We start from the raw sequence: 22,044 nt of genomic DNA, 5'->3' as shown, positions 1-22,044 counted from the left end.
TTCACTGAATTCATTCTGTCTCACGTCGATTTCAGTTGAAAATCCCAGGATCGACATAAGGATATGCAAGAAATTCCCCTAGTTTATTGCCTTCCAGATCGTAATGGAGCATCTGAAAACAAACATCGCAGAAGAAACAAGGATCCTCTGGTGCCAGACTGTCATTGTTGGTTACCCACCTGCAGGTTACAAAACACAAGTGTTTGCCATGTGAGTTCAACGCAGTTGTGACACTCACATCAGTATTTTACTCAGAGTTGGGGATGGCAGCACTAAACATCAGTGATAATGTTATACTGACTGGGTACTATCTATACTGCATACCTCCCACCCCAACACAGCTCTTTTCCAGACTCCACACCCATCAGTGCCAATCCCAGCTGCTATCTTACACTGCTACAGCAGCATCTCCTGAGGAGCTCCTCACACCTGTGTAGCTGGTATGGAGTGTAACAAAAAAAACCTCCCCTAGAGCCCCCCAAAATATTAACAGGAATCTTCTGTCCACCCCATGGCCATTTAAATCATAAAAGATAAATCTGTTTGGCCTTAAGGTAAGAAAGTAAGAAACTGTGATGCAGAGCAGACACATGACTGACCCAAACTACAAGTCTAAAAGAAGGACCTGCATTATGCAGATAAGACATGGAAAGGATTGCCGCACACTCTGGCAAGCACTGAAGTTAACATGAACACAGCTGCCAGTACAAGGAGGGCTCACCATGTCACCAAGCAATTAATTTATGGTAGCACTCAGGCCATGACAGCTCAAGACTTCCAGTGATTAAGAATGCTATCTGCACAGATTAGAGCATGCAGAGCAGCCAGCCAAAGCTGCTCTGCTGTCCATGGTTTAGTACCTCCCCACTTGAGCTTAGTGCTTAATCCTGGTTTTAAGTTAATGCATTTACATCATCTCTGGTAAAGCCCTCCCTATCCCATCTTTCCCCCATACTGACCCTTTGGCTCCACCTCCCCTTATGGTCAAATGCCTTGCAGATTACAGTGACTTGCGAAGGCATTCTGGGGTCTCTGCTAGGAGCACCAGGATGGGCTCCCATCACCAGGGGAATTTGCTCTTTGCCTGATTCCAGGGAAGTCCAAGGCCAAATAAGCAACATAACAAGGACACAGCTGCCATGCCAAACTGAGGCTGAAAGCCTAAGCTGCCCTCGGGGAAAAGAAGGGCAGTGGGTGTTCTTGTAAGTAATTGATTCAGACATGTAAAATCAGAGAGCCTAGCCTAGTCTGTAGAACTCCTTTAGAGACACTTCCGCTGTGTCTACTGAAAGGCTTTCTCATGTCTAAGTAAACAGCACTAACATAGATAAAGAGCACCAAATTCACATTCTGCTCTCTTAACTGCAGAAAACCCGTGCATCACAAATAGTTCCTTCAAATACAGCACAGAGTTTTCAGGTAGAGGTCAGGAGTCTACCTCTGGGGAAGGCTACAGCCCTTAAGAAATCTCTGTATTTTACCACATTATGTTTGAACAGATCCATTCTTCCCTCTACTTAAGACACTAGATTTAATGAAAGCTCAGTACAATTTCTGGCAAATGAATCTGAATCACATATTTTGTCATAGGAGAAAAATGCAGCATTCCCCCCCCCCCAAAAGCAAGATATTCAAAAGCAGTTGTTGAGAGCCACGCTCTATGTATGCAAAAGAACATGAGCCAAATAATTAACCTCTTCATCACTGCAGATCTTTTGATCTCCCTGAATGCTACCTACAGGAGGCCTTTTCCTGGGTAGAGAAAGGACAACTGCCTGAAGGGTAAGAGTGCAGAATATTTGTGTGAATATTTTTCACACACCTTATTAAATACGTACAGAGCTTTGATGGTTTTTATTTTTTTAAGTTATTAGCAGCACTTACAGAGACATTTAATAAGACAAAAAGATCGAGAAACTAGCATACCTGGCTGTATACATTTTGCACACAAAGCATTTTCTGGTACATAGCCAGTGTTTCTTGATTAGCAAGGGATAGAGGTTTCTGTCCAGGCAGTCATCATAATGAATAAGCCTTGAGGGAAATAAATAAATACATAAAATACAGTAAAGACTTGGCCACATTGGAATTTGTCTCAGCATGGACACTGAAAATAAGGCAGGATTTAAATTCCTGTGTAAACTGTGACTAGATTTCTGCTTAGCATTTTTTATCAGAGACGAAGAGCTGGAGACACCCTGCTAGTTGCACCACCCATGGATTTTATGGTCAGGAGTAAATTCAGTTTGTGCAGTAACTCAGAAACCTTCAGAACATCTACTTTAGATGGTCTTTTCAAAGATTTTACCTCCTACAGACCAACAGGTAGAACTATCACAGACGAATGTTTAGAGGCTCATAATTCTGAGATCACCTGCTTGCAATGTCTATGCCCTTGAGTTGTATTCCTTGGGGGGCACCATTTACTAGCAGTGCTTAGGTACATCACTCTGGGAACTCAAAACGATCTGCAACTCACTACAATCAGAGAAGTGCTCTCTTTATTCATTATGCACCGAGTACACACAATAGTTCTACTGTTGATGTGGTTGCCACCTCACAGCCAGTACTGCCCCCTCTTCCTCTCCTTCTACCCACCTCGGCCTACTACTTCCACTCCTCTGCTCTCTGTTCAGCTCCTGCCACTTTGCACTAAGTCTAAACTAATAAACCCATTGACTCCAGCCACTCCAAAATTGGTATGCAGATCCGGAGTACACAAGCTGACCTTGCACAGAAAAAAAACTTATCCCTGTAGGTGCCATTCCTCACCTACCACAGTCACGGCATGCTAGTTAGAAAGCTGTCCTTTTATGCAGTCAAAAAAGGGGAGATTACTTTCTTCCTTGCAGAGTTAGTCATATGTATGTGGAATAAAATCTTAAATTAGCCCTGTAGAAGGCAGCAGAATAATCTTAGTCTAACAAACATTCAGCCTTTAACATCTGAAGTTTGTCCACAGAAGGCTTGATTTCAACTGCCTAAGGACTCCCGAAGAGCAGTAACTTACCTTATGTCCGTGATGATAATGATGTGCTCACAGTCCCCCTGGTGGCAGAAAAGGTATGGGAAGCCAATTTTGAGGGACAAATCATTAAATGTGTAGTCCTCCATATCATCGGACTGAAGATTTACATAGCCTCTATCATGAGATTCTGACCACTCAATAACAGTTCTGAAAACAGAAAGGTCATCAGCATAGCAAAGCTATAAACTGTGAATGCACAGAAAAGGAAGGCCTTGGGGGACAGGCAAAACCTGTCACCGGGATACAGCTAAAAAGATGGAAATCAAAACAGCTGACAACATTTTGTAATAATTTAAGGTAATTTCACAGCAATACCACATCCCCAGGGAACTGTGCACTGTTCTTATGGAACACCTGCCTTTAAATCACCAGGTCGCTTCCTGAGGAGTTCCATGTAGTATACGCTCCTTACAGTGCCCATCCAGGTCAGGATGTTTGCAACACAACACTTCTCAACCATTCCAGTAATTCAAGTTACAAGCAGGTCATTTCTGTTCCTTGGTCAATACCTTTGTTTTAATGTGTTAAAAAGCTTTTTTTGTTTCTGCCAAGGAGAAACAAAGCTGACAATTGAACACTTAAACTTCCAAAATTTAGCACTAGAAAGGCACTGATGCAACTATTTCTTAGCTTTTCAGCACACTCCTGCATACAAGGCATTTCACTTCTACAAACTAGGTATGTTATCACAAGCCCTTCCATGAAGGTCATTGTTGCTCATGAACAGAAAGAAAAGGAGCAAAATAACTTCTCTGAAGTCACATATCAAGTCTGGCATAACAAAAACAGAGTGCAAACTCACAGCTCATCCATACCATCCATTTTAACATCTTGGTCTCCTAAATCTCACTAAATGCATCAGCAAGCCCATACTTCCTTTAAACAAACTAGTTTGCACATTTTAAATGGGTATGACATGCTCAACCAGCGTGAGGTACAGCTCCAAATAAGAGATACCTGAGTCTCTTGGCAATACCACCTCAGATTTCTTTTTTCCAACAGTGGCTCAGTCCCCTTGTTGACTTCACCATGAAGGTATCCCGCATATTTTCAAAACTGAACAGAAAGCTGACTTTCACAGAGCTGAGCCCACTGTCCTTCTACCTCACAGGCAAGTCTTTTGGTGGTCATCACAACTAGGGAGGGTACTTAAAAGGCCTGTACAGACTGGCACCTGTCACAGCAACCCCATCCCAACAGAGCAAAACAGAATTTTAGGGGACAAACATGCATTCAGTCCCTTTTCAGACAGGAAGTGAGTGGAAGGAATGAGAAGAACAAGTAAAGTTAAACTTTCATGTAAAAATCAGTTCAAAGTGAAAAGATATCAAGAGAGTCCATTCTAGCTTCATAGACAACACACTCCAGCCTTTAAAACACCACAGATCATCAATAAAGTGAAATAAATTTTCTGTCCCTTAAGGTTTTCCTTAGTCAGAATCTACAAATACTGTACCTGCTCAGATCTCTGCATTCTGGGTATCTTTTGTCATTATAAAAGATACCTTCAAAATAGAAGAAGGCAGATTTGTAGAGATCCTGAAAGAGAGAGAGAGCAGGTCTGCATTAGTGTTACGGGAGATTAAAACACCTTAAACAAGAACAGATCAAAAAAAAAAAAAAAAAGGTACTTTACGTACATAAACTATGGTAAGAGACTTCATTCTACAGGTTTCTAAGAAAAGCTTTGCACTAGTTTTAGATGCTGATGTGACAACAAGGCTCGTATGAATGCTAGATGTGCAGTTGTTCTGCAGATACTGTTCTCAAGCCATTACAGGTTATTTTAGTGCTCTTCTCTTATTTCTATCCCCATCATAGGAGTTACATATTTCTCCAAAAACACAGAACAGGAACTCAAGCATCACTGCACAAACTGAGCAACTGCACAACACTGACTTAAAAAAAACCCAAAAAAGACTAATAATATTTTTGAAAATGAGTAAGATGTAGTGGGCTGCCCCCCCACTCAGCTGCTATCTCACTCCCCCGTATCCACAGGATAGGGGAAAGAAAGCATGACAGGCAAGCTCACAGGCTGAGATAAAAGCAGTTTAACCAGAAAAGAAGAGGTTGAACACAGAAGTAAGGCAAAAAGAAGAGATCTATTCCCTGTTCACACCAGCAGGCCATGTTCAACCACTTCCTGGGAAGCAGGGCTTCAGCTTGCATAGTGGTTGCTTTGAAAGACAAATTCTTTAACCTTTCCTCCAGCTCTTAACGCTGCACACAATGTCATGTGGCATGGGGCATCCCTCTGGCCAGCCTGGGCCAGCTGTCCCAGCTACATTCCCTCCCAGCCTCCTGCCTGCTCCCAGTCTGCTGGCCCTGGGGGGACCTGCAGAGAGACAGCCTTGAGGCTGCCAGCAATAGCCGAAACACTGATGTGTTACCAAGCCAGCCAAGGCAAAAATGCAAAGCATGGCTCTGAAGAAAATCCAGCAAAATGATGGGAAAAAAAATCCTTTCAAAATTCCCCCTTAATTACAAAGTTTGTCACATACAGAAAGGCCATTTGTATCAGTCTATCAAAGAGACATAATAATTAACCTATGGCACCCATACCAGCAGTGCAAGAGTCACTGGATTTCAAATTATCTTCAAAAACTGAGCTAACCCATGAATCCCCATTACACTCATAATATATTCTGCAGCAGGGCTACAGAACTATTGACATAAAATCATATCCATCCATTAAAAAAAACAGACTCCAACTGCAAGCATCTCCTTGAAAAGGAACAAAATAAGTAAGAACAGAAAAACATCTTGTGGAAATAGCACAATCACGTATTGTTCTGTTTATCCAGTCTGCTCACACAACATTTACAGAGCTGTTCTCTCCTAAAGCCAGTATTGTATTTTTACAGAGTGGAGAACAAGAGGCTGGAGATCAGCCTCATGGAAAGAGATCTGGGGGTTTAGGTTGATGGCAAGTTGAATATATGAGTCAACAGCATGCCCTGGCAGGTGAAAGAGTCAACTGTGTCCTGAGGTGCATCCAGCACAGCATCGCTACCTGGTCAAGGGAGGCTACTGTCTCTGCACTGCCACTGGTACGGCCTCACCTTGAATGCTGGGTGCAGTTGGGGGTGCTTCAGTACAAGAAGGACAACAAACCATTAAAGTGTGTCTGGAGGACTACTTCAGTGTGTCCAGAGGAGGGTGATCAAGGTGGTGAAAGGCCTCAAGGGCAAGACCTACAAAGCGCAGCTGAGGTCACTTGGCTTGTTCATCTTGGAGAAGAGAAGGCTGAGGGGTGTCCTCACGGCAGTCTACAACTGCATCACAGGGGGCAGCAGAGAGGGAGGTGCTGATCTCTCTCTGGTAACCAGTGACAGGACACAAGGAAATGGAATGAAGCTGTGTTCAGATTGGATAGTAGGAAAAGGCTCTTCATTGGAAGTGTGGTTGGTCACTGGCACAGGCTCCCCAGGGAAACGGTCATAGCAACAAGCCTGTCAAGAGTTCAAGGGGCATCTGAATGACACTTTCTGTCATATGCTTCAGTTTTAGGTAGTCATGCAAGAAGCAAGGAGTTGGACTCAATGATCCTTATGGTACCCTTCCAACTCAAGATATTCTATGATTCTATACAAAATATTCTGTCGGGGTTTGCAACTTAAAACCAGCTATACAATAGGAGAAAGAAATTAACAGATTTACATTATATATATATATATACAGCCAAAATGAAGAAGGTGAAAAACATACAAACTTTTTCTTTAGACATAAACATAATTTAACATCTAAAAAAGAAGTAATTGTTTAAAGGTCATACATCTGCTTCTCATAATTTCCATCCTCTGCTGTTGCTGTCAGAACAGCCTTTTTATAGACAAGTAGCTTGAGCAAACAGAAGACAACCAGGAAAGGTTGCGCTTTTTGGTCTACAAACTTTTATCTTTAAATTGTGTTCTTCCAAGTTCTTTCTGGCATGTAAGAGGTGTTATTTTTGGTTTATGCTACAACTCTTTAAAGACTGAGGCCAGACAGCAGTGTATTTTATCAAACTGATCACAACACATGTACAGGGCTTAAGAAACAGTTACAAGAAGGACACAGCCTCTACAGTGAACCTTGAAGCAGGAAGATGCCTCAGACCAAAAACCCACAGCAAGCAGGGAAAAAATACTGTTCAGGTACTTCATTATATTTTGCTGAAGAAAAACAACAGAGGAGTGTGGGGGGGAAAATCACCTTTGTTGCAAGAGCAATACAGCTAACTTGCAAATCTATCCTGGGCTGGAAGAAACAGGTTATCTACCTTGCACAGCATTCACTACTGGAAGCCAGTCAATGTTGAAGGACAAAAACCTAAACGCTCTCAATCCACTTCAGAGCAAAACACTTCTGTACTGAGTGATACTCAGGGATCCATTCTGCATATGCTGTATAAGCAGCTACATCCACCTACAACACACGAGTGATGCTACAAAACTGTATACACACACAGTTGATCTGTAAGTTACAGCATACTTTTTTCCATATTTTCAATTGCACTTTGACAAAAAGCAGTATTAAAAAAAAACCAACCAAACCTTTTTTGCAATTATACACTGCATTCAGATACTGCACAAAGCCTATTTAAATCCTCTGTTTTCTTCAAAATACAGAAAACTGCAAGGAATCACAGAATCATAGAATCAACTAGGTAGTAAAAGACCTCTAAGATCATCAGTTCCAACCATTACCCCAGCACTGCCAAGGCTACCACTAAACCACATCACTAGGGGTCTTATTTACATGTTTTTGAACACTCCTAGGGACAGCGATTCACCATTTCCCTGGGCAGCCTGTTCCAATGCCTGACTACCCTTGCAGTGGAGAAACTTTTCCTAATATCCACTCTAAGCCTCTCCTGGCACCGCTTGAGGCCATTAGCTCTTGTCCTATTACTTGTTACTTGGGAGAAGAGACTGATTCCCATCTCTGCGATAAGGTTGCCCCTTAGCATCCTCTTCTCCAGACTAAACAACGCCAGTTCCCTCAGAATCTTTCACTCATGGGTCTCAAGAGCATTTTGATGAAGTATCTCTCCAATGTAGGTCAACATACAGTTTTATCACAGTGAACTGGTTCCAACCTCTACACCACTGTGTACGGGACACATTACACAGCGTCCCAGCTCTCAGATAAGTGAAGGTTGTATTTATTCATCAACAGATGCATGTGCAGGCAGCTCAGACAGATAATGATTGGGGAAGATACCTTCGAGGAGCTTGGTTCCTTTCCATAATTAATTTGGTGACTGACTGCTCCTCGCAAGACATGCCTTCCAGCCCTTCCACCAGCTTTGCTGCCCTTCTATAGCACATTCAAGAACCTTCACATCCTTCTTGAATTGTGGGCCCAGAGCTGCACACAGGGCTCAAGGTGAGGCTGTGCAACGCTGAATACAGCAGGATAATTAACAGTGAATATATGGTTTTACAAAACCATTCATTTCCATTCTGCACTTGCTGAATAATTTTCACAGTGTGATGTTGTAAAATAACCCTCTTTAGAGTTATCACAGTAAGGCATGACATGAAGGAGATGACATTCGGATTTGATGCTTCTATACCTCAAGCATGCAAGGAAACTTGACAAGTGAATTATTAATGCAAGAAATTTCTGATACACTTCTGATGAAATTAAACTGGCTAGAAAAGATACTTTCCAATTTGTTTTCTTATTATTTCTGTCTTCAAAGGGAAATAATATACTGAATATTATTTAGAAGACAACAAGAAAAGGACAACCCCAACTGATCTGTTGGTTATTCACGTTTTCTGTGTGACTAGTGTAGTAGTGACTAATGCAATGGGCTGGACAATTTCAGTGAAACTGCTTAAAAAAGTTCAGTGTCTAATTGCACTGTATGAGGTAAAGATAAACTAAACTGATGCTGTGTAATCTGTTAAGAGATTTTATGAGAAACCTCAATAATAACAATTACAGGAAAGAGTGAGAAGTTTTCTTAAAGCTCAGGTAGGTGTCCCTGCCCATGGCAGGGGGGTTGGAACTAGATGATCTTAAGGTCCTTTCCAACCCTAACTATTCTATGATTCTATAATCATCTCCTCTGACAGCCTTGTTCTGCCATATTTGATGCACCCCAGGGTGCAGTTTGCCCTGTTGGCTGCCAGGGCACACCATTGACTGAGCTTGTTTTGGCCAGCACCCCCAGATCCCTTTCCGCACAGCTGCCCTCCAGCCACTTCTATCTCATTCTATACTTGTGTCCTATGCTGCTTCATCCTAGGTGCAGAATCCAGCATTTGGACTTGTTAAATTTCATCCCATTAATTATTGCCTAATGAAGAAAAAGCAAAGAAGAAAAATCACAAAACCCCGAAGTAGCAAGAATGAGAAAGAAGTAAGGCCATTTATGCTGATGAAATCCAGAAGTCTCTTACTCTCTGTATAGGCTGACAAGCAATGTTTGTTTACTTAAACAATGAGAGCAGTAAACTGCACTTCAAGAGAAGCAACACGTAACTTATACAGCCTTTGTCCTGCAGACTCTCAGAGCGCCATGATTTAAATCAGTCTCTAAGATAATTAAATTAGTCAGAAGTTATTTTCTCCATTTGGAAAAGTTAACATACTTTTGGTAAGTCACGGTGTCACTCCCTTCCTAGGCTGGAAGGAAGAAAATTCTACTGATGGCTGATCTCCTGCCTGCTGAAGCACACACTTTATCGTGAAGACTATACTGAACCTATACTTCAATGCAAGTTGCAAATTCACTGTCATGCTTGAGGAAAATAAACAAATGGAACGAATGCACACCACTCATTAACAGCTCCTGCTGGGAGGCTAGGCACGTGGCATGCACGTACTTTGGGGAAATTGCTGATGTGAGGAAGCCTAATCTCAGCCTTGTTGAGGCCATGACAGGCTCACATGACTTTCCTGTATGCCCAGAAAGATAGTTTCAGAACTCTCCGGTCTCAGAAATAATCAGCTAACACTTTACTAAATAATGGTAGACATACTGTTCCATTTACTTTATATAAATGAAAAGACTAGTATCTTTTCACTGTTACATATATAAGTATGTAGCTTCCTCTAGTTTCTCTCAGACTGTAGATGTCATTTTATCTCTATCATATTGATACTATATTATTAATATGTACTCTTGGCAAAAAAGCTAGGCCCCAAGCATGATAATCAGTGAAACAAAACCTAGTTGGAGGCCAGTAACTAGCAGAGTACTCCGGGGTCAATACAAGGTCCAGTTCTGTTTAACATCACAGAATCATTAGGATTTTAAGGGACCTCTGGAGATCATCCAGTCCAACCACCCTGCCAAGGCAGGGCCACCTACAGCAGGTTACACAGGAATTCATCCAGGTGGGTTTTGAATGTTTCCAGAGAGGGAGACTCCATGACTCACCTGGGCAGCCTGTTCCAGTGCTTTGCCACCCTCAATGTAAAGAAGTCCTTCCTCATGTTGAGGTGAAACTTCTTGTGTTTTAGTTTATGGCCATTGCTCCATCTCCTGTTGCTGGGCACCACTGAAAAGAGTCTGGCACCATCATCCTGGCACCCACCTTTGAGATATTTATATGCATTAATGAGATGCCCTTGATGATCTTAAGGATCATCAAGCTAGTTGATTCTATGCTTCTATGAAGGAGATCCCCCCTCAGTCTTCTCTTCCCTAGACTAAACAGGCCCAGCTCCCACAATCTCTCCTCATGAGAGATGCTCCAGACTCCTGATCCTCCTTGTGGCCCTCCATGGACCTTCTCCAGTAGCTCCTTGTCGTTCTTGTACTAAGCCCAGAACTGTACACATTAATGCAGATGTGGCTTCATCAGGCAGAGTGGGAGGATCACGTCCCTGGACCTGCTGGCCAGACTTCCCCCAAGATACTATTGGCCTTCCTGGCCACAAGGGTGCACTGCTGGCTCATAGTCAGCTTGTCATCCACCTCCCTCTGCCTTAATGGTCTAGATGTTGAGGCAAAGTCTACCCCCAGCAAGTTTGCCGCCGACACAAAACTGGGAGTGGCTGACACACCAGACAATTATGCTGCCACTCAAAGGAGCCATGACAGGCTGGAGAAATGGGCCAACAGGAACTTCAACAAGGAGAACTGCAAGGTTAGGCACCTGGGGAGGAAAAACCCTATTCACCACAGTATGCTGGGGTTTCTCACCTGGAAACCAGCTTGGCAGAAAAGGACCTAGGCGTTCTGGTGGACAACAAGTTGAATGAGCCAGAAGTGTGCCCTTGCAGCGAAGTAGGCAAATGGGATCCTGTGCTGCATGAGACAAATTATTGCCAGTAGGTCAAAAGAGGTGATCCTTTCCCTCACCTCAGCAGTGGTGAGGCCACACCTGGAGTCCTGTGCCCAGTTCTGAGCTCCTCAGTACAAGAGAAACGTGGACATATTGGAAAGAGAGTTCCACATGGGCAATGAAAATGAAGTGAGTGGAACACCTCTGTCATGAGGAAAAGCTGAGAGAGCTGGGACAGTTCAGCTGGGAAAAAAGAAGGTTCAAAGGGATTTTAATACACAGGATGAGGTACAATGAGCACAGACTGAAACACAGGAGGTTCTCTCTGAGCATCAGGAAATGCTTTTTATTGTGAGGGTGACCTAGCACTGGTACAGGCTGCCAAAGAAGTTTGCAGAACCTCCATCTTTGGAGGCACAAAGTCCGTCCCCGGGGATACATCTGTGTGAGAACACATTACCAGCATTACTGCTTCCCAGTGGTAGCATTAATGATGTTTTTCTTGACATTGCACAAAACAGGTCAGCTTGGTAATGCCACCAGGAAGTATATTTACTCGCAGTACAACCTGCTGGCAGAAACAACGCAGTTTATTTAGTGCTGAAGAAAACAAAACTCTGCTTCCTTCTCTCCTGTACATTTTCAAAGCTCCTATGCATGCAAAGGGTTCCACACAGAAAATTTTACCTTGCTTATGTGTTCTGGTGCTTGATCTGGCTGACTGCTGAACTCACCACCTATCTGGAAGTCACTGACGCAGGAAATAGAGTCTCTCAGCTCGGTGAGCTTCTGGCTGCCCAGTACAAGGACTGTCTGATAGGGTTTGTAATCTTTATGCTATGAAGAAAAAAAGCATACAAGCTTCAAATAAAAATCATTTGTCAGCATTAGTACTGCTCTTCAGCTCTCAGCTTGAGAATTGTTTAGGTTGGAAAAGACCTTTAAGATCATCAAGTCCAACCATCAACCTAGCACTACCACATCCACCACTAAACCATGTCAGCATATGACACATCACCTCTGTGTATAAGATTTTAAACAGCATTTTGCCTCAGCCCCTCCTAAGGCTGCCATTTATTAGTTGTATTTTGTCACATTCCCCACCAGAAAGTGTAGGAAAGATAGGAAGTTTGAGTGTACTTATCCCAGATCCAGAAAGAGTACTTCAGGATTTCAGTATTTAGTTTCAGATTTTGAGCTTTCTGTGAAATCAATTAACTGCTAAGTAATTACTGCAATAATTGCTTTTGGTAAACCACTAACAATGAAAGCCAGATTCTGGAAAAACTTTAAGAAGTTACCACAGTTCAAGGGTTTATCACACTTCCTCAGTGGACTCACTGATTTTAACAGCTTAGGAAAGCAAGATATTACCTGAGTAGGGAAGAAACATCAGAATACAACCTAGAGAATTTAGTACTAACCTTCTGAAATATGACAGGGTAGAATATGTTAAGAGTTAAAAGTAGCTCTCCTTCCTCAACTAGATCTGTAGGACTGTCTGGCCTCTTTCCACTTGCATGTGATTCCTGGAAAATAAAGATATGTATGTATGTGTGTATATATATATATATATATATAATATTGGCAACCACTTATATATCATAGCCCCTGGATAAAAGCCTGAGAAACACTGTTTTAACTGCAACTCATTTTTGGCTGTATAGCCTTCTGAATTGGTAACAGCCTACTTCCTCCAAGATGGAAATGTGAAAAGCTGCTGTAATTACTGATTTCAAGTATCTCCCATCATTCCTCAGCTCTGTGGAAGGTAAGGTGCTTTCAGCAATTATGAGAGAGCTGGCTACTCCTTGCACACTGAGAAGCCCTGCATAAAGGAATTAAAGCTGCTAATCTGACTTTATGGAATCCAGCTGCTACCAACTTCCACCATTCAATGTTTTCAAATGTTTTTTGAATGCATTCACATGTTAAGGAAGATTACAACCCTCAACTTCAGAAAGACTGGCCTAGAAAACAGCCATAGGATGAAGTATATGAAAATAAAAATCAGTGCAACACTTGCTCTTATTAGAGAAACTTGACACTGGTGGAGCTCTCAATTTCTCCAAAATCCAGAACTGCCCTTGCCACACTACTGTTTTACAAAAGAAGTGAAAGCATTTCCACATTTCCATCCTACTTTCTGTTTAAGACGGAGCCCAGCTGTGAGAATAAGGGAGGGCACTTTTCAGTAGTCCTGTTTCCCCCTTTTTTAAGAAATCACAAGAGAATACTGACTGCATAAACACTTCCCACCAGCACAAAGTGTTCTTCAGATTCAATAACGTGAGCGTGTACTGATATGAGACTTCAGTTCTGAGATCCTTGCATCTCCCTTTTTCATGTGACACATTCCAAACTCATTTTTGTTATTGTTCTCTTCCTCTTCTAGGACACCATGGTCCCAATCAGCTGTGACACAGAAACCCCTTACCACAGCTTAAAGGATGCAGTAACTGATCATGTACTCATTCTTCAGAAACAGAAGACACCACTTTTTGAAACCCTCTATGAAGATTTTTGTTGCACGTATTTGCTGAGACGTGTGTCAGGCTAAGAGCTCAACATAGCTGTTGCATCTCAGTTCACACACAATGCTTAAATCACGTGCCTGGGTCTCTGGACAGTTGAAACAACCACTCATGACAGACCAGGAAACCTCAAGGGTAAAAAATGTTTTAACAGTAACAAGTGAGGCTCCTTCCCCACTATTCCTCCATCGCTGATTTTTACAAAATTCATGGCTTGCTTTCTCAAGCCTTGGACTCCACCACTGTAAAATTTACGAACTTCAGTTTTCTTGTTTCAGACTTGAATTGTGAAGAAATCTTAAAAAAAGAGTTACTAAGCATAGTTAAAGGAATTCCAAGATGCTCTGGTGGGGCTGATCACTACACTCCTGGCTCCTGTCAGCTCAGAATGGCTCAGAAACTTGGGTTACAAAGCCCAGAGTTAGGATCTTACTGCCATCATGTGGCAGTCCTACTGTCTTCCTCCTTCAATCCTGCAGAAACTATCTCACAGTCATTTACACATTTCCAACAGAGAACTCCAGGAGCAAAACCTTTATGTGTTTTGTCTAGCTCTACAATAAGTTCACATAATCCTTGGTACACCTGATCACCTACACAGTGCTTTATTAACAACCAAATAAAAGCAGACGTACAGCAGTAATGAGCTGGAGTTCCTCTTTAGTTCTTCTGGTACTTACAGACTATAGGAGCAGAGTTCCTGCCCTATCTTTCTATAACATGTCTTTAATCTTAATCATTACCTGCAAACCCCTACCTGCAAATATTTACATTGAATAGAGATTTACAGTGATGAAAAAACAAAGCAACCGGAAATTGGACTTTTGCTGCACTGAACTATCTTGAGATCCTAGGGTGACAGGGAACTTACCATCTCGTAGGCAAGAGTTTCTTGTCTGCAAGCCCGATCCACAATAATTGTTTCTTCTCTCCTCTCTAATGCCTCTTTTCTAATTCTGAGGGGCAGGAACATAGGACAAAATTTCATTCAACAACTTCCATGCAGAATCTGTAAGTATACTTTTAAATAACACAAGCTACTACAGTGCAGCTTCAAAGAGCAGGACTTCTGGCTGTCTTAGTATGACAGACTAACTTAAAATACTCTTGTCTCCGGATTCCCATAAAACCTGGTCATGCACAGCTGGCATGTAGATTTCAGCTTTGCTTTTGTTTTGCCTTAAGTGCAAATCACAGGTTGGTTGTGGGCAACTTTACACTTCGGAGATAAAAAAAAGAAACCCAGCAAAATATTGTGTGAGGAAGCTTTTATAGAAAGCATGCTTTGCTACCTTCAAGTTTCAACTATCCCTCGCACTTCAAAGGAATTCAATTCATGTTCAAGCAAAAACCAGGAAAAAAGCACAAATATTCTCAACCCCATGACATAGACACTTTTCTAAAAAAAAAAAAAAAAAAAAAAAAAGAAAAAGTATCATTTGTAGAAGAGTATTATACATAGAATATCTACTAAAATAAATGTATTTAACCCCCGCATGAACAGCAAATCCTTCTGTACTTCTGGCACAAGTCCAGCTACTCTCTAGGCCTCCCCAAAGGTTTTCAGTAACAATCAGGCTTAACACTGATGACAATTCTAACATATGTCTTTACACTCTACACAAACTGAAATTCAAGTATAGCAAAGACCTGGCTGAGCATGAATTCAGAATTCACTAACTGACAGAATCTTAACATATATTGTTCAACATCTGAAATGTAATGTAGGTTTAGATAAAGATGTTATCTGGCTGTGACTCCAGTACTTAACAGTTTGGATGTTAAAATGTGACTTCAGATTACTAGTTGTAAGGGCTACAGATTTATTTCACAAGGGTTTGGAGAAACCTCTCACCAACAATTATGAAAAGTCCCCCCGCACACTCTAAATTTAGGCACTAGTTCAGAATGACATAGGTCCAGAAATCCTAAGTTCTTCCAATGAGAAAGATGGCATATTCTGTCAATCTTAATAAAAAATTTGTAAGTAACATTCAAGCAGAAGGCTCATACCAATTACCCTATCATAAGCTGGTGTTTCTGACCTTAGAGTATTTCTGGACACTGCTTCAGAAAGCAGACCATCGCTTGGAAAAGGAACAAGCAGCCACCCATGCTTTTGTGCGTGTTTTCTACCCCACCCCGTACCAGGGTATTGTTAGTGTACTCTAACAACATACCGTAGAGTTAGCAGACTGTTATCTTCAGGAATAACATCTGGGTCCTCTTCTTTATCAGAAGACATTAACGTATCAATGCTAGGGCAATAAAAAACATAAGATCACTATTATACAGGTACAAACCACAGGCAAGCCACCACATTCACACAAGCTGTCATTGCTGTATTAAGGCATTAATTTATGCCACATTTCTTCCAGTGGGAATAAGACATTTCTGTCAGAAGTGGCAGGTCCACTTTTCCTTGTATCCTGCTTTCTACCCTCAGATCTTTTCCACCCTCACTCTTCCTGTGTTTGCACAGAATCCAGAGTAGAGCTAACCATAGGTTTTTTTGCTGTACTGTAAATCCCTGCAGGTTGTGGGAAGTAAAAGCGAACTGCTTTGGCTGCAGCAATGACTTAAAAGTGATCATATAAGCATTAGATTTTTATAATCACACGCACTGAAGTCTTGGAAGGTGTTGCTGTATGGCCTTTTACACAGGCCACAGTGGAGCTCTCCTCCCGGGTAACTCCACTACAGCAAGTGGAACCACACCACTAACATTTGGTCCACGTTCCTGAGGAAACCAGACTTTACAAACGGAAAATACGTGCTAATCCCCCCAGAAATTAAGGCTAAGCAGTAAGTGCCATACACCTAACAGATGAAAGTGCAGGCAATATGAAGCACGCACCGGACACACCCCACTTCAGCCATAACCATGGGATTCCACCATGCCCCCTTTCCTGCACACAAGACAGATGCACTCAGTGCAGTCAGTTATAACAGAGGGGAAAGCATTGGCCATACTGTTTAATGGACACTGACGTGAACTGTAGGACAGTACCAAGGAACAGTAGTTGCAGGTCCCACTTGAAAAAAACATGCAAAGTGTTTTACAAAATTTATGTCCCCTAGAAAGGTATTTTAAGGCAGCTAGAAATAAAAAGGCCAAAGGAAAGTCTGTGGAAATTTGGATATGGAAATAGAGTATCAGTGAAGCCTTTAATCACCGTGACTTTCCTCAGAACATCCTGGCAGCCCAAAGAACCTTCTCAGTTTTAGAAATTCAAAGATGCTTTAGTATTTTGTCTGATATTTTCCTAGTAAGCAGATACAATGTTTGTATTACTCTTCATATTGTATATGTTTTAAACGCAGTACTTTCATCACCTTTGAGACACTAATACTACAAGACACTAAATACTAATACATTAAGACGCTAAGGCTAGCTTAATGCAGCTTTATAACACGTCCCTACAGATATTTACAACTACCCCTTCTAATAAAACAAGAAGGTGAATTAGCGCTGAAGTGGAATAAGGTACATGTAAGTCTCACCTCTGCTGACCTACCTAAAATCCACACTGATTTGAGCCTTAGCCTGTCCTACAGGTACACAACAACTCAGTCAAAAGGCAAAATAGAATAATATGACTTAGCATCTTCAACATTCAAGCACTTCAGTTGCTCAAATACCAACAATGAATTCCAAGGTAAACCTCTGCTCGCAGATCGCAAAGGCATTTGAACAAAACACCCTTACCCTACCAAAACCTTGGTTATTTAAGAGAACTACTGATGCTCTTTCCTAGTTAGGGACACCACTTCTGCACCTGTTTAAAATCTGATCAAAACCCAAGTAATGTCTTAGCAACTGTCTACGTGCAATATAAGCAGCATGAAAAGTGTTTTTACTGAGTCAAATTTGAGTGAAGATGGATTTTTTTTTTTTCCTGCATTCTGTTTGCAGGAACATATTACAGGAATAAAATAGAAGGAAAACAAAAATCAACCACAACATACCAGGATGCACAGAGTTAAACAACATTTAACCATTATGCCAGTTTTCCTTACCAGAAGATTCTAAATTGTCAGGAATATTTAAATGCACACTATGTCACTACATTTAAAAAAAAAATAAATAAAAAAATTAATTTTATTATGAGTCCACGAAAGATCCTCTTAACCTATTACTATTTTAAAAGTAGATATAGCAGGACTATCCACATCTTCCCTTCTCTCTTCCACTCAAAGAAAACCTCCTTAACTTGCCATAAATTCCCTTACAAGTAGTTCACAGTCAGAAAAATCTGTGTTTATATCCACGATGTGCTCGTTTCAGTGCCTAGAAAACCATATTTATGCTGATAATAAATGTGTCCCCAAGACATCATAGAATAGAACTTGGTGGAGCCCGCTGTTCATCTCTTCTCAAGGGAGGAATACAAACAACTTAGAGCAGGCAAGTGAAAGTGATCAGAGGTAGTGATTTGAGGTTGGCCAATGTTAACGAGAGACTCAGGAGGTTAGGTCTATTTAATTTAAAAGCAAAAACACATGAAGATTGGGGATTGGGATTTCCAGCCTGCGCAGGGGACAGGTCACATGTCACACCAAGGATGTGCAGGTTTATCTTCATTCTCCAGCAAAGCCAACAGGCAGCTGCCAGATGATCTGTTCTCTCCTGTCATAGACTCCCCATTCTTTTTTTTCTTTCCCAAACCTTTCCACAGTACACTCAGCAGCAAGCAGACAGCACAGCTCTGTAACACCAGCAAACACAGACAGCAGATGAAGTATCGTAGTTGTAGACTGAAGAAAGCAGAACCGAAAGCAGAATGAATGAAGGAAAAAAAACCCAAAGCACAGAAAATCTGCTTGGAATTCCATTTTCACATTTCCCATAATTCGCGGAATAACTCTGAAAACATTAGATGGACATGCTCATGACACAACAACTGCATTTTTTATATGCACCCTTCAATGCAGAGCACTGAAGGAAAATCCTAGCTATATTTACCAAATTATGCCTTCTGCACTGCTTCTGAGACTATGTCTATTCTAATCAGTGCCTGAAAGTGAACAACCTCTATCCTGCATTAGCAATAGCCTGCAAATACTTCTCACCTTCCAGAAACAGTAAGTGAAGGACAGAACTTGCACAAACCTATATAGATAGCAACAGAACCCTGACATGTCTTCCTTAGTGATAAGCTACAGACAAATCATTAATCTTGACTCTTCTCTGTAGGAATTACTGCCTGAAAACAGCCTTTCCTACAGGTGAGAGACAATTCTCACTATTCACATGACCTAAAAGCCTTCCAGCTGTAGTATATTTGATTTCTAGATGCCTCTCTTCTTTCAACAGTAGTTTTGAAATTCACTGGTCCACAAATATGAGTAATTTACAAGTGCAAAACAAGAGAGCGCCTTTTCTTTCCCAGCCCTAGTGCCACCTAGGCTGTTAGGGCAACAGCCCTATCAGCACAAAGAAGCACTTTTGACTTCATCTCCAGCCCTGACAGAAAACAGTCAGTAGAGGCCAAGGACCGAGGCAAGCTCAAAAGTTAATGTGTGTTGCCATTAGCAGGGCTTATCTAAACGATGTTAACAAAAAGAGATGCCTAGTTCTTTTTCTTCATAGAAGGTATGCCTTTCATTTTGCAACTGGGGCCTCTTAAAACCACTCACATATTCCTGTAACTTCAAGTTCTACCCAACACGTTGTTAAGTATTTACTTAAGTACCTTGTTAAGTGCTGAACTGTTCATGCCGTAACACAAAGTTTCCGCATTACCCTCTAGAAACACGATGGTTTTCTTTGCCACAGCGAACATATCCGGCAGATAAATCCCCCACGTGGCCCAGACCCGGAAACAGCCGTTCTAGGCAGATTTGCCCGAGCACCTCTCGCCTCTCCTTGAAGCACCGGTGCAGAGCCTGAGCCACAGCACCCACAACCACGCCCCGGGGCGGCCTCCCCTGTACCACACCAAGCGAGGCCGCAAGCTTCCCGCTCGGGATGGGGCTGCAAATCCCGGCCTAGGGAAAGACAGATGTTTCAGCCCTTTTTCGGGACTCCTGGCAGGAGGAGCCCCATCTCCCCCACCCGCCACAGTCCGCGTGGCCACCACCTGCACACTTCTTGCAGCTCGGGCACCATCTCCGCCTCGCAGCCCAGCTCCGCCACTACGGCCGCGTCTTCATCGGCCGCCGCCTCTGCCGCCAGCGAGAGGTCGGGCGGTCCCAAGTGCTCCATCCAGCAGCGGCCGAGCGCGCCCACGCGGAACGCACGGGTGTACAGCTCTGCCGCCTCGTAGTCGGGCGCAGCCCCAGCCGTCTCTGCTGCTGCTGCTGCTGCTGCTGCCGCCGCCGCCGCCGCCGCCGCCATGGCTGCGGAGCCCACGCGCAGCCTGCTGCAGCCTGTAATCCGCGCCGACTCAAGCTCCTGAGCCCTGTGGGCGGGCTCAGCAGCGGCGGCCCTCCTAAGGCGGGTGTCCGGTCTCAGGCAGGCTGCCCGGAGCGGTGCCGGTTTGCTAGATCGGGTCGGAGCGGGAGGCGCTGAGGGCGGGTGCCAGGCTTCCGCGCCGGGGGGGCGTCCCAGCTTGCTGTCACGGGGAAGGAAGAGCGGCAGCAGAACTCCTGCTGTGGCGCTGGAAAATGCCGGGTGCCGTTCGTTAAACACAGCCTAAAGAAAAACCTGAAGTTACTAAAAATGCACTGTCTGTGGGTTTACAGTGGTCCAAAGGCTTTAATCGAGCTTATCTGAAAAGCTGAATTTTCTTCTACTGAAGTGAAAATTTAATGCTTGCCAACCCTCTTTTTGTATCATCAAGTTCAAGGTTCCTGAGCTAGATAATAATTCACTAGCACTGCTCACGCCATCACTTTAAAAACAGATACCTGTTGGCCTCCATCTTTCTTCCTAGCCATCTGGGATTAGTGATGCGCTCCAGGAGCCGTGTTTTTAGGGAATATACAACGAATACCACGATGGACAATTGCAGAATTTTCTTGTGTTAGATCACCTGGGAATGCCCACTGCAACAGGGTGACAAAGCTGCCATGAGCACAACCTGTTAAGAAAGAGGCAGAAGTCATTCTGGATTGAGAGAAAACCTGATGTACCTGTTGCTTGTACCAGTTGAACCACAGCCTTCTTACTTGCTTCAAGCCAAAACAGCCCATTACTGCTTTAAACATGAAAATAATACTCGAAAAGAATGTGTGTTAGCGGGTGGATTGTTGGAGCAGAGGGGAAAGATAAAACCGGGAAACGTTCATGAGAAGAGATTGGGTCTTTGCAAGCTGCATGGAAGAGTTAGGGTGCTGACAGTAGAAGGTCATGACATTCTCCTGCTGCTTTCACAAAGGGAAGTAGTTAAGGGGGAGAGGTAAGAATGTAATAGCACAGCCCGGTGATACAACAGCATGTTTTGCTTTGTTTAGCACTAGCAGCATCATCTAAAGCCCTTATACCTCCCGCAGTTATATTTAGAATTGCACTGCATTTAAGTGCTGAATTTATTTATTAGCTGTCACTCACCTCTGCCTTTTAATTGCAGTTATTATACGTTATAGAACTCTTGCTAAACTTCAGCCTCTGCTTTCTTAATCCATCACCTTGGCACATCATGACACTCCCCAGCTCTGGAAATAGCTCTTGATTAAAGGCTGTTACCCTCGCTTCCTGTTGTATCCTCCCAGAAACTTACCAGTTGTTCTGTGAGGGATTCTCATGCCAATTTCCAAAACCATGCCTGCCTTTCAATGTGCCTGTTTATATTAGGAACGTACCTTTCCCCTTTGTGTACTTGCAGCGTCACCTGAAATTTGGAAACACCCCACCACTTACCTGTTGTAGCCACATCTGGGGTGGAAGTGATGGGACTGTCTTGATCTAAGTGCAGTGTTGACATAAACATGGAGGAGCCATTTCATCCACGAGTAGAAGGATTAAACCATACTCTTGCAGAAAACTATCAGAGATTTTTAGTGTTCGTAGAAAGGAGGTAAGATACTGGTTTCAAAAACCTTCTTTGGAAAACCAAACATGCCAAACTGTGTGGAAATCAGTGGGCTGGACATTTTTGTAAGACCACATGAAAATGATATCAGCAGAATTCCCTAGCACAAGGGCGGTCACTGCCAATCACAGTCCTATCACGGACAGGAGTGTGGTTTGGAAGGGGCTAGATACTGCCATGCTGTAATTAATTCATATTTCTTGGAATAATCCCTGTGGGCTGTTCAGGGAGATAGATTAATTTCCCTCACTGCCTCTCTTCCTCCTCCCCATGAC

The 22,044-nt window shown here is 42.7% G+C and overlaps 1 protein-coding gene across 1 annotated transcript; it reads right to left on the bottom strand.

The window, feature by feature from the left end:
- Positions 1-31: 31 nt before the first annotated feature.
- Positions 32-21,612, bottom strand: SNAPC3 (small nuclear RNA activating complex polypeptide 3; the record flags this gene model as incomplete). The annotated part of the gene is made up of 10 exons (XM_080638296.1): positions 32-179; positions 1,927-2,034; positions 3,011-3,175; positions 4,485-4,567; positions 11,947-12,096; positions 12,684-12,788; positions 14,665-14,749; positions 15,974-16,051; positions 19,877-20,430; positions 21,598-21,612. 10 exons carry the CDS (start codon positions 21,610-21,612, stop codon positions 32-34), a joined length of 1,491 nt encoding a protein of 496 aa, XP_080494422.1.
- Positions 21,613-22,044: the final 432 nt, after the last annotated feature.

The sequence above is a fragment of the Psittacula echo genome, assembly GCF_963264785.1.
Source record: "Psittacula echo genome assembly, chromosome: Z".
NCBI lineage: Eukaryota > Metazoa > Chordata > Aves > Psittaciformes > Psittacidae > Psittacula > Psittacula echo.
Note: the sequence above shows the minus strand (reverse complement) of the source record. Positions and strands in the feature narration are given on the sequence as shown.